This window comes from Leiobunum rupestre, chromosome 9, assembly GCF_980474605.1.
Source record: "Leiobunum rupestre chromosome 9, qqLeiRupe1.1.hap1, whole genome shotgun sequence".
NCBI lineage: Eukaryota > Metazoa > Arthropoda > Arachnida > Opiliones > Sclerosomatidae > Leiobunum > Leiobunum rupestre.
The window spans coordinates 32,620,878-32,634,108 of record NC_143392.1 but is presented as its reverse complement, the minus strand read 5'-3'; the positions used below and the strand labels follow the sequence as shown (position 1 = coordinate 32,634,108).

The following is a 13,231-nucleotide window of genomic DNA, read 5'->3' as shown; positions in this document are numbered from 1 at the left end:
AAGATGTAAATATGCTTTGTTCTGGAATAGATATTTTTGGGAGCTCTTTCAAATTCTTGTTTTAATAAAGAAATTATTCATATATCAGTTAGTTTTTTATTTCAGAATGTATAGGGTAATTTTTACTTGTGTAGGTACCGCATTTGCTTTCAAATGGTGCCTTCCATTTTGAAAGTAAATTTCATCCGGCAGAAAATGTTTACTACACACAGTCATATGATGTAATTGAAGATGGAGTCCAATTTTCGCGATTTACCGCTAAAACCCATTTTCCTAGTAATTCAGCATTTCTCAGAGAAATTTTTGTCTAAAAAAATCTCTTATTCTGAGATTATTATAAAATATTTACTATAATATTACATACTTATGAAATGAGAATTTTATTTATTTCCCAGATCTCTCTTTACAATGTGAAAAAGCGCAGTTTTTAACCATTTTTGCGGATATGCTTTTAGATGCAAAAATTTAAACACGAAAAGACCACCGCTGCGCACGACGTGATGCGCAATGGATCGCCTTTTTTTCCCTCTTCGAAATTCGCGTCGTAGCCATGGCGACAATGTTTAATGCGTTTGTCAGATGGCGCGTACATCGCGATTCCACCCTAATGTCAGCCTTCTAGCTCGCCTGTTTCCCTTGGGATTGGCGGAAAGGGCAGTGCTTCTAGTCTCATTTCTATTTCTATGGCTTAGACACGGGTAAAGAAAATATAATATTTCTTTGGTCTGTGTAGTGCTTTCAGACTTATAACAAGGGACCTAAAAAACAGGCGAACAGGAATTTTCCCAACTGGTCAAAGTAATTCAGACCATGGATTTCGATATTTATTTTAACGCCAACAATTTGCCTGATATTGTTCTCCTTAAAATTTTACGTTACCTTCCGTATTGGGAAATATGCAAGAGTGGAGAGTAAGAGAAGAAAAATACCAAAGGCCTAAACATTATGAAAATGTTGACTTTTCTCTCTATTGCAGGGTATCCAGACGCTGGTATGATATTTCAAGAGAGGTGCTGAAAAATTTGAAACGAGTTGACTTAAGAGAAAAAGAACTTTTATATCATCAATTTGACAAGTTAATCCCGCACTTACCAGTGGGAACTAAATTGTTATATGTCAAAGCACTCAGTTGTTTAACTGGGAAGACATTGTGCATCACACCCAGCACATTGCACCACATTGGAGTGCAATGTCCCACATTGAAGGTACTTGTATTTGATGGCGCATTCATTGCAAGAGATACTTGCATGACTCTAGTCAATTTAGACGACATCCCAAAAAGTGTCACTAGCCTTTCATTTCGGAGTTGCTTTTTTCACGCGGACCAGTTCTTATATTATCTCCCAGAAGATGAAATTACCAAGAATCATTTCCGCACAAACATTTGTCGCATAGATTTTGGAAATTGCTTTCGCATTGAAGATAATGATGTTCCATTTTTGACACGATTAACGCATTTAAATGAATTACATATTGATTCCTGCAAACACTTAACAAGAATTGGGGTTGCATTACTTACTTCATGTTTTTTGGGGCCTAATTTGATGGTTTTGAATATTGAAGAAAATACTAACATGTTAAACTTCTTTAAAATATTGTGTGAAAACTGCCCTAACTTGGAAAAATTGTATGTGGCCAATACAGGAATGGATGAATATGAACTGTTTTCTTTAAAAGATACACCCCTATTGGCATTAAGAGAACTCTGCCTGAGACTGCTTCCGTTTCATGATTCAGCATTAACTTTTATAGCATCATATCTTAAGAAGCTCACTTGGTTGAATGTTTCAGGAACAAAAATAACTCAAATGGGTTTAAATAAATTCAAAACCTTACTTCCACAATGTCAAGCAGTTCATCATAGTGATAAAATAAGTCCAGTGCATTGTGATCATTTTCTCACAAATAGCAAAGTGTAATACACATGTAAATTTTAGCTTGAACACTACTTAAATATTAATAAATATTTCATTTTAAACTCCCCTGGGCTATTTCTCTAGGTATTGTCATCACTAGCTTGTGCACAGGCATCTAAAGAAGTAGAAGCATATTGAGTATATCAAAATAAATATCTACTAAAAAATAAAGTACCAACAGTTATAAGAACACATATTGTTATTGAAGAAAAAAATGACAAAAGGTGTATCTATTCCAGGACAGTAAGTGTACACAAGTACTGAATTAAGAAAGAGAGGAACTTTGTTAGTGTAATCTTCCAGTACAAGGAAATTCAAGTGGAGAAAAAATTAAGTGAATAAGTTTGCGTTTTGTGAAGGTATTAACACAGAGATTAGTTATCTTGAAGGACTGACTGGACTTTGCATTTAATGAGAACTGGGAGGTCCGTTCTATATGTTCTCCCAGGTGAGAACATGAATTTATTTTATGTATACCCTAGATTCTAAATCTTTGCGCCGCGCGTAGTTTATTAGCGTTTACCGGAACTCCGAAAAAATTAGTTCCATAGTTACCATGTTAATCAACTATAGATAAGACTACGGCCAACTTTGATGACGCGTTGTTCGCGCAATAAAGCGTCATCAAAGTTGCAAAGTTGGCCGTAATAGGACCTGGCAACGGAAAAAGAGCAACCTTCGGTCAATAGGTCTTTCTATAAATTCAGCTACGCTTGCCGAACATGTTTTTATGTTACACGCGCGGTTTGCATGCGCACGTGAAAATCCGAGGTTTCTCTCGCCTTAAGCGCGCGCTCGTAATATTACCAAAGTTAACGAAGTGACGTCGTAGTAGATACATTTAAACTAGAAGGCCACCTTAATTTATAGAAACATCTATTGCTCAAAAACCAAAGTTACCTCACAAGTGTTGGGTGCGTTCAACAACTCAAATAAAGGCTCGGATGAAAAAAAGGTGTTGTACGGGGTTTTCCAATTTGACGTCATGCTTCCATGGATCCGATCATCCGATGGCAATCTGATAGGAAGTGCATTCTTTTTCGAGCACATGCGCAAAGCACATGGTGAAATTTTTGGCGATGGAGTATGTAAATGTTACATTAAAGGATAGTAAAATTTTGAAGGATGGTCTAATTAAATCTTCTTCAATCTCGTCATCATTACAAAGTTCATTTATAAGCTATTTTTCTTTTTTGATTTTCAGCTTCAGTCATCTTATCTATTCGCTGAAATCACAATCAGGGAAATAAAAGCGTACAAGAACCTATAACGCGTCACTATGAGAATCGACAATTTTTTTATCTTTCAAATGGCGGATATAGAAAAAACTCAAGGGGGGTGCTAAAAAACATCGAGCTATAGGTGTAATAACAAATCATCAAGTCACATGTGTAGATGGATACGCGGGTGGCGGGGGCGCACCCACCCCTTGCCGTTAACCGCGCTTGGTGCCCCCCATATGTATCCGCCACTGCCCTTGGCATTACGGTGACGGAGTGGCTAGCACTTTCGCCTCGCAGCAGGAGGATCCGGGTTCTACCCTAGCTTGTGGCACTGGGTGAAAACTCGGAACCACACCTTCTGCGTTGAGTTTGCAAGTTCTCTCCCCCACTGGTTTAAGGGTTTTCCCCCCGAGTTCTTCGGTTTCTCATTCCATAAAAATTTGTTGCGGTTAACTGTAATAGTGAGTGTAGGAAGCTGTTGGCTCGCGTGACATGAAGGGCTGACCACCACAATCCTACGCATTGCTATTAGAGTCTTATAGAATCGAATTTTCAAATTCAAAGTTAAACCTATCAGTGTCGTCAAGAACATTGAACAAAAGGCATCGCTTGGGCCATGATTTAATCGGTTTCAGTATAACTCCGCCCTAAAATCCGCGGGCAGCGCGCGCTTGAACTAGAAACGGTTTTAACCTCTAGCGCGGTTTTTTTGGGCGGAGTTATTCTGTAACCCCTAGTTTTTCAATTAATAAGCTGATCTGAGTAGTTATTAATAAACAGGATTTTGTTCTGCAGACCTGTGCTATTTACAAGACTGAACCCCCACCTAGAAAACCGCAATCGAAAAGCTCTCAGAATTCGAATCTAGGGTACGAAGTTTTATGTTATCTTTGGTGAGATAGTCTGAAAATCTAAGGGTATGAAATGAGTGCAGGTTATTAACTTTGTGGTGTGCGAGTAAATTAGTTAAAGGGAATATAACCTCTGGTATTTCTGAGCTTCTTCGGTGGGCCCTACAACTACGCCCCCCCCCCCTCGTGGGCCCTTTTTATCCGGGCCCCGGGGATTCCCCCCCCCCCCCTCTGCACGGCCCTGGCTGTAAGTAAATCCAGGGGAAAATGGCACCCAAAAAAAAACCCTTTCTTTGGTAATGTTTCGAGTCCAGACCATAAAAATCAGTGAAGAAACAAGAATATTTTTTTAACATTTCTGTTATACATCTATATCCCAATTACATAACTTTAACAACTTAATATTAGTCGTTGCATTAGACGAAGTATTAGGCGTAACAAATTCCCTTTCGGAATATTTACAAAGTTCCAAAGTTATTTTTACGGAAGCCATTGCCATTTGCCAAGCTACTGTCAAGACCTTAGAAGATTGTAGAAACTCCGAACGCTTTGATTCTATATGGGAAGAAGCTACTAAAATCGCGGAATCGGCTTATTGAAGTACCTGACCGTAACAGCGAACCATTAGCTTTACGTAAACGTAAAATTATCCCTAACAGGAGATTAAAACATATATAGTGTGGTAACAATTACAACGGGGACCAGGGAAACTGAAGCAAAAACCCTAATAGACCAGATGAGGTCCACCTATTTCGAATTAATAGACAAATTTATTTCTGAAATGAAAATCCGGCTATTAGAAAACTCTGGTCTATATAATGGTATCATGGCGTCTGACCCTAACTCTGAGAAATTCCTAAACGAAATCGATATCCTAACACATTGTGACACATACGATAGGTTTCATTTCGACCTTGATTCCTTAAAAAGTCAAATTAATATTGCGAGAAATCTAATTATCCCCAAAAAATTTAACAGCGTAAGCGACTGCTTCCACTATTTAATGCCCATGGAAGATGACTTCCCTGACCTTGTTAAGTACTACAAGGTTGTTCAATGCATACCTGTCGCAAACACCATCTCAGAAAGAAGTTTCAGTTCCCTGAAAAGAATAGAAATAACTATGGGATAATTTAGACTTTCAAATCGGGCTACGTTGTCCATTAAAGGGAATATAACCTCAGGTATTTGGTGTGGAACACCAACGTTTGCAACTTTGCCCGCTCTTGCCTTGGGCTTTCGAAATGTTTGGCGCCACTGTACAGGGAAATTTTAAAAATTGAAGGGGTCTTCCATAAAGATTGCTTTGCAGGTTATATTCCCTTTAATCGGGATTTGTCGAATTGTTTAAAAGAAAACCCTAATTTAGTGGTTGACGAATTTGGTAAAAGCTCTAATCGAAGAGTACCATTCTTTGATTAAATTGCGAGGGCAGAAAATTTTATCTTTCCTAAGAAAACGTTTAAATTAACATATTAGTGTCATAATTTTAAAATTTTAACTATAGTCAAGAAAATTCTTTAAAATCGGACATTTCAAAATTAAAATATATAGATAGGGGGGGTCTTTAAATCAGACCGGGCCTGTGTGTTAAAAATTCCTGGCAAGATTTCTTGGCGGGCTTTCTTCTCCAGCCAATTAGGTAGCGTCATCCGAGTGGCCCGCTATATAAGGGACGTCGGGACACAGTGATGGTAAGGGGTTTTCCCCCGAGCTCTTCGGTTTCCCCTTCCATAAAAACTTGTCGAGGTTAACGGTAATAGTTAGTGTAGGGAGCTGTTGGCTTGCGTGGCATGCAGGGCTTGCCACCACCCTCCTACGCATTGTAACCCGGCCACCTGAATTAAAGGCTTCAAAAGTCGCTTGATGACTTAGGCCGAAGGTGGTGCCTTGGGTATTAGCCTAGCTTATTATTATTATTATTATTATTATTATTATTAAGTCGAGGGAAATTTCCCAGATCTAAGGAAATTTTTACCCCTAAAAATCCAAAAAGGGAAAAGGGAAATCAGGCTAAAAATTTGCGAAATCTAGGGAAATTCCACGTAGGGTGATTTTAAAGTGAAGTTACTAATCTAAATAATCACAATATTTAAAATAATGGACGCTTCAATAAAAGATACTCGGTTTTTACTCCCCTCTCCAAATTCATCTGGGAAGGAGCTATTTCCGGTCGGTCGGTTAAACCAAAGATAATTTAAACTTCGTACCCTAGATTCGAATACTGAGAGCTTTCCCATTCACGGTTTTGTTACGAAGCGTTTACCCTCTTCCGGCACGTGACCTCAGAAAAATCGGGCTCCATCGGTTGCGGTAAGGCGCCATATTTAGGCCTAGATTTGTTTTATTTAAAACAAGAGTATTTATAGAAACACGCTTAATTGTAAATCATATATTTCCAATAAAAACTTACTTTAACAAATGGTAATTCTGGTGCTTGAATATCTTCTTTCGGTAATGATGCCAATCTTGAAGAATTTCTAAAATTTCAGGCAAATATTCCTTAAGAATGTCGATGTTAAACACGAACCCTATTAAAATGGTAAATGAAATTGAATGAACTATTAAGTTTAGTCAAATTATGCTTGAATCGCTTGTAAGATTATATTACTCACCTTTAGTAAGTCTAGGTTTTTTCTTTCGATTTGAAACTTTTTTAGTGCTATAATTGTGGTCCATCATGTTTTAAAACTTCGAGTTGAACGCAAAACGCGTCAAATTACGCACCGCAACTTCCAAAAAAAAATTAGTTTCTATCCCTAGATGGCAGTAGTGCGCCACCATTGGAGCGAATTTTTTCTGAGTTCCGGCGGGAAGTGGGTAAACGCTATCGGCAACGCGCGAGAGAGTGATTTCGAATCTAGGGTACGAAGTTTAAATTATCTTTGGTTAAACGGTTAGAATGGCTAGCCAAAAAGTCATATTTAAGCCAATTGGAGACGCGTTTTTGCCCTCATGAGAATTTTGCGTCAGGTAAGAAACGCGTCGGCTCACGTGTATAAGGAACATACTAATGTTAATTTTCGATAAGATATTTTAAGGTAAAATATATAATGTTACTAAAACTAAGAACAAGAAAATAATATTATTATCATTATCATCCTCTTATGGTATAAATAAATAAAATTATCTTTGGTTAAACGGTTAGAATGGCTAGCCAAAAAGTCATATTTAAGCCAATTGGAGACGCGTTTTTGCCCTCATGAGAATTTTGCGTCAGGTAAGAAACGCGTCGGCTCACGTGTATAAGGAACATACTAATGTTAATTTTCGATAAGATATTTTAAGGTAAAATATATAATGTTACTAAAACTAAGAACAAGAAAATAATATTATTATCATTATCATCCTCTTATGGTATAAATAAATAAAATTATATGTAATATTTTTATAATACCGGGCAATTTTACAGCTTCCCATGGAGGCAGAGTTAATTCATTTTGTATAAAATTATCTTTTGAAAAAAGATGAAAACTCATTCATTTGAAACTAAACATATTACTTTTGCGGTACGGTATGCAACAAGTGGTTCCTTTTAACCAGGTAACCTTTTTGGCATGTTAAGGCTTAGCAAAAAACCGATGTTACGTTCGAGAAAGTTTCCAGCTTTCTAATATTTCAACAAGCACTATATAAATAATAACTTATGAGTCCTGGCTGTCGGAAATATTACTTCTTGCCAATTTCTGGGAAGATGTTTTATTTAAGCGCCTATTGATTTAATTTTATGAAAATATTAAAAGAGAGTAATTTTCGCAAGAAAGCTTAATGTTTTCTATTAACCTGGCACCCCTGCAATTTTGCTTTCCACTTTTTCGTTTTATGATCGAGGACTCGTCTGCTCCTCGGAATGGTGACTGTGAGAAATTATATAACCAATTATAATTAATCTAATAATTTCTAGTTTCTAGTCATCTAACTCTGTTGATTAAACTAATGGGGAAAAGTAAAAAAAATCGTTATTTTGTGTAATAACGTACTTTTTTTCAGCTAATTATTCTATTACATATAAAGCAATGAAATGTATTAAGATAAATAGTAAATTATAAATATATAAATTATAATTTAATATTGGTTACCTAGAAGGCGCTATGTATTAAATATCACTTTCTGAAGGCTAACAAAGAAACTAGTAAATATTTTGGTCAAAAAGGGAAATTTTAAGTCCCTGCGAGGGAAATTTCAATTTGGCGACTTACACTGGTTACGGACTCCGACCTAACCAGTCGAATCTTTACTATTATCTCTTTTAGAGATAGTTATTAGTTGCCATGCTTTGTTATCTTTGGTAAATATATATATTATTATAAATAAAAGAGTATTTTACTGTTTGACTCTCGTACATGGTTTAAACATAAGCCGACAATTTTTTTGTTTTTTATTCAAACAAATTTCAGGCTAACAGCAAATGTTAACGAAATACAGCTAATATGTGGTAGGAATATGGATATGGGTAGTTGACACATCTGGATGAGTTTTCAAAAAACATTTTGCTTGATCATTTCCCTCCGTGAATTCACGGCCACACACTCATCTTTTATCTTTATTTGGTGTGCAAAGAACGTTTTGTAACGTATTAACTAATAAAACCAACTTGTTTCGCGGATATATTTAACCCTGAATTAGCGGCAGCGATAAGAAAAAATACCTGTGGGGGCCCTTATTTTTTTGTACAAAAATCCATATACTTAAAACTTAAGAAAGAAAAAGTACAGCTCTAAAACTTTATTACTATATTTTTTTAAAAGGTGTTCTTTCTATTATAACATCCGTCATTGAATTGATCATTGATTACAAAATGTAAGTCGATGTCTTCAGAAAAATCTGTGTACATGGCTAGATCATTGAGTTGGGAATATCAGGACTTCGGATTTCGGTATTTTGCGAAACAAGTTTTGAAAAATACGAATGTGCCGTCTGCTCTAAAATGACAACAAAACTTTATCATTCGACCTGTGGCGCCGTCTATTTCTTGAAAAATCATATATTATAAAAATAGTCTTACTTTCTCTCATGCTCAGTGCCCGAAATACAACGAACAAAGTGTGTACAATCGTGGAAAAAAACCTCAAATCGATTGAATAATAAATAAAATGTTCTTTTAAATAAAACAAAATGAGAATTCTGAATATAAAATATAATATAAATTTGATAAATTGTTTCCTTACATTCTCTCATTCAAATTGTTGCCTTAAGTCTGTGTAAAAGATAATAACTCTCTTGACGAGGGAATTTAAATGATGGTTCCAGCTTATCTCTTGATCAAACATGCAGGTAATCATTCAATTCAGGGAAAAGTGTCTCATATGATTGAGACATCTTCTAACAGCAACTCAATTTTTAACGTAAAGCCCTTATTTGAAGAACTGTGATGTTCAAGGTTTAAGCTTCTAATACACTTTTCAGTAATCTGAAGGATTGTGACTACACTCTTTGATAGATAAATTAACCCACCCGAGTCACGTAAGAGTATTAACCCTTTTGATGTTAAGCAATAATCTTGGAAACTGCTATTATATAGTGTTTCCTTCTATAACTGCCTTGCATGTATCACATTTGAGGAATTTACGTAGCTTTTTTACCACAAATCCTCCCACATAATGAATGATGTTATCTCTCAAGAGATTGGAACCATCAAAATAAAAATCCAACTCAGTTTCATCTTCCAAATCACTTAAATCAGAAACACGCTTGTTTCGGAGTTTAAAAAATTGATGAATATTTTACAAACCTCTGGTATGGCTGTATCATCGAGAGCTAGTACATTTGCACAAACAGATGCTTCAAGTTTTGCCATAAATGTGCTCTTGTACGAGGATTTACGCGGCGCAACAGTTGGATTATTATTAAAACCTCCCTTTGATCGTATTGTGCAAAAGAAAAGATCTAAATGGTCTGGCGACAGTTTGTACGTTGCAAGGTATCTGTAATTTAAAGTTAAGATGTTATTCGCGTTACTAATTTTAATATTAATAAATTTGCATACTTTGCAGGCTTTACATAAGTGTCAGCCAAGTACAAAACGCTCGTAACTGCAACAGCAAAACCAAGAAGCACAGATTTACGGTTAGATTCGCAAATCAAATTTCCTTCTGAATCAGCTAAGTTCAACATTAGTTCCTTAATTTCGAGGGGTTGGACAGTTGCCATTATTTTGTACGGGATTTCGGGATTTCGTAGAGATTTTGGCGATTTATCATTACTTTTTGAAGTGATTTTGGGATTTCAATGTTAATTTACCATAGAGAGAGTTAAAAGATTTTGCGATTTTAGACAAAGTGTACGGGATTTTGGTAAATGTCCGACCCCTCGCTTAATTTCATTCAGATGGGCCCTCTTAATTTATAAATTTCTGTTATTTATTGGAGCAAAAGGTATACGAGAATTCAGGATATCAAATGCCCTGCGAAATATTAAAACATTAAAACCATATGCCTACATGGTAAATTTAAATTATATATTTTTTCACCTATCAACACAACTTTTTCAATGAAGTTAACTGTGCCATCACAATTTTTAAACTCTTGAACTTTAATTTGTTTAAGCAGTTTCATTGCGCTGGCTATAGAAGAGCTTAGAATTTGAGCTGCTAGTTTCACTTTCGTCTTTAGAGATGGAAGTCTTATGTGAAAGTGGCTGAGCCCTGAGCATATCGGCAATACTAAGTCCTTCTTCTTCCTGCACCAATTCAAGTAATACGACCAATGCCCAAAAGATATCCTAATATATTTGTTTAACTTAGAAACTATACATTTAAATAATACTTTATTAGTTAAAAATACTTCGTCATTTCGCATGTCAACCAGCATGTTGTAATATTCCCACAAGTTGCGGAGGAGTTTCAACATATGGTAAACATCTAAGAGGAAGGCAACTTTTACCAGGATTGGAAAAACTGATTTAATTTCAGTTTTATTCATTACAACACCAAGCTTTTGTGCCATAGCGATGTTAGATGAAAGACCATCACATATTAGCGCCACACATTCAGAACCCGTGGAATGTAGATGCTGAAAAGCTTCCTTTAGCAATGTGTCCAATAACCAAGCGGGTGAGCCATGAACGAGGATATATGCAATTGGTAATTTCCAGATTTTGTTTAGTATTAGTCTCTATGGAAGTGCCATAATCAACATATCCACCAAAGGATTTACCATTCCATCTATCTCTTTTCGAGTGGACATTTCATCTAACATTGAAGAGACTAGAACAGGGAATTCCGAATTTTTGACTTCTTTTTTCAGAAATTCAAAACTCTGTCTTATGAAACCTGGTTCACCATTTATTTTAGAAGACCAAAATCTGAGGGTGCTTGGATAAGGCAAACAAAAAGAACGACGAAGAAATCTATACGTTTTAGAACTATAAAAATGAAGCGTGATAGCAATTATCTTAGCGTGCTGCTGTACTCTTTTTACTTTTGTTTACTGGTCCCGCTTGCTTTAAGTGTTAAAAAAATTATTTTAAAGTGGTTGAGAATAGATCTTCAAATTTCACAACGTTTTCTTCAAGCACAAGTTTATCTTTTCTCAATGTTGAAATTAGCTCTTTAAAGCAGTTTATATTTTTATTTATCTGCCTCACTTTTTGGTTTGTTATTGTGAATTTCTTTTTATGACCTTTGTTTTCATAATTTGACTTGCAATTTTATTTTAAGTTGGGCAATTTCACGGTCTTTATTCTTAGCAAGAGCTCCAAGTTCTGTTATTTGTTTGCTCACGTGTTTTACGATATGTCCAGGATATAAGGTGAGATAAAATTAGGATTCCTAAAACTAAAAAATGAATTATATAATTACTTGAAATGTTCGCAAGGAAAATAAAGCTCTATTTTGGTATCTACTTCTGTACTGCATTCCACGGAGTATTTTTTTCGTAAGTGAGCATTTTTTTGAGACTTTCTGGAAGTCTGATAGATCAAAATGATCCCCGCAGATAGCATATTTTGGTCTTGGAGTCCACTCAACATTACTAATAGCCAAAAGCCATTTCATTTCAAAAATTTACCTAAATATTCATAAATAATGGCGAATTTGGCGTATCATAAATTCATCATTCATCAATCCCATTTTATTAAAAAAAAATTGTGATCGGCCAAAGTCATGTAAATCAAGTGATAATAAACTCCCATTTTAATTTTAAAGGCCTAGGATTTCTTCTGCCTGTTTTCCTTTAAGTTTACTTGTATAGGTTAACGGTAATAGTAAGTGTAGGGAGCTGTTGGCTCGATCTCGTGGCATGCAGGGCTTGCCACCACCCTCCTACGCATTGTAACCCGGCCACCTGAATTAAGGGCTTCAAAAGTCGCATGATGACTTAGGCCTAAGGTGGTGCCTTGGGTATTAGCCTAGCTGATTATTATTATATCCTGGTGGTAGGCCAACGTGTTCTGCGGTTGGCCTACCACCAGGATATTTGCGCGGCGGGAAGTAAACTTAAAGGAAAACAGGCAGAAGAAATCCTAGGCCTTTAACGGGTAAAGCCAAATAATAATAATAATAATGTTTTAATTCAGGATAAAAAAGCTGAACACTTATTGGGCCCTGATACGCGATACAAAAGGTACTATAACGCTCGAAACAAAAGAAACTATTTACATTATTATTAATTGATACAATTGGCTGTCCTTATTGTTTTTATACCCCCACTAGTCAGGCTGAATACTTAACAAAATATCCTTATGTCCAACCCTATTCCCAACTCAATGGGCTAGACCATTAAGCTTTCCTTGGCCACTTACATTACGAATGTATTTAAGGCTATCTAGCGTAACTTCAGAAGTTAAGATAATTGGGTTAAACAGGGTACACGACGAGTCGATTTTCTGTTTGGACGAATCGAATCTATCGAAACCAATTTTACGTTTGTTTCATCTTAATGTTACTCGCATCTTCAATGTCAAAATATCTTTTGTAAAAAGACTGAACTCGAACCGAAATAAATACAGTGATATTATAAATTTTCCCCTGATTGCTATTTATCCTCAATTTTATTTCTATGGGGGCTTTGCCCCCGTATGTTTTTCCATGTGGGGGCTCTGAGGCCGCCACTGCACTGAATGTCTTCACCGAATCGTAACGACAAGGGACAATAGACCTCACCTTAACAACAAAATCAAAGTCTATATACTTCAAAAAGGATAAATTGATAAACAATTATCCATTATCTTCTAGATAAACCCCAATACAAATGCTTCAATTGAGACAGCTTAGACTGTGGCATCATAGAAACTACCACATAAA

At 35.9% G+C, this 13,231-nt stretch overlaps 1 protein-coding gene across 4 annotated transcripts; it reads left to right on the top strand.

Annotated features, from left to right (window-relative positions):
- The first annotated feature begins 695 nt into the window (after positions 1-695).
- Positions 696-8,764, top strand: LOC149927172 (uncharacterized). 4 transcript variants are annotated; one of them, XM_090158784.1, is made up of 3 exons: positions 696-911; positions 977-1,205; positions 2,001-2,139. In XM_090158784.1, the coding sequence occupies exons 1-3, from the start codon at positions 811-813 to the stop codon at positions 2,052-2,054; spliced, it is 384 nt and encodes a 127-aa protein (XP_090014910.1). In that variant the 5' UTR covers positions 696-810; the 3' UTR covers positions 2,055-2,139. The 4 variants fall into 4 exon arrangements, with proteins under 4 accessions (XP_090014910.1, XP_090014909.1, XP_090014911.1 ...); XM_090158785.1 differs by lacking the exon at positions 2,001-2,139 and adding an exon at positions 8,739-8,764 and having other exon boundaries at positions 698-911; XM_090158786.1 differs by lacking the exon at positions 2,001-2,139 and adding an exon at positions 1,792-1,854 and having other exon boundaries at positions 698-911.
- Positions 8,765-13,231: the final 4,467 nt, after the last annotated feature.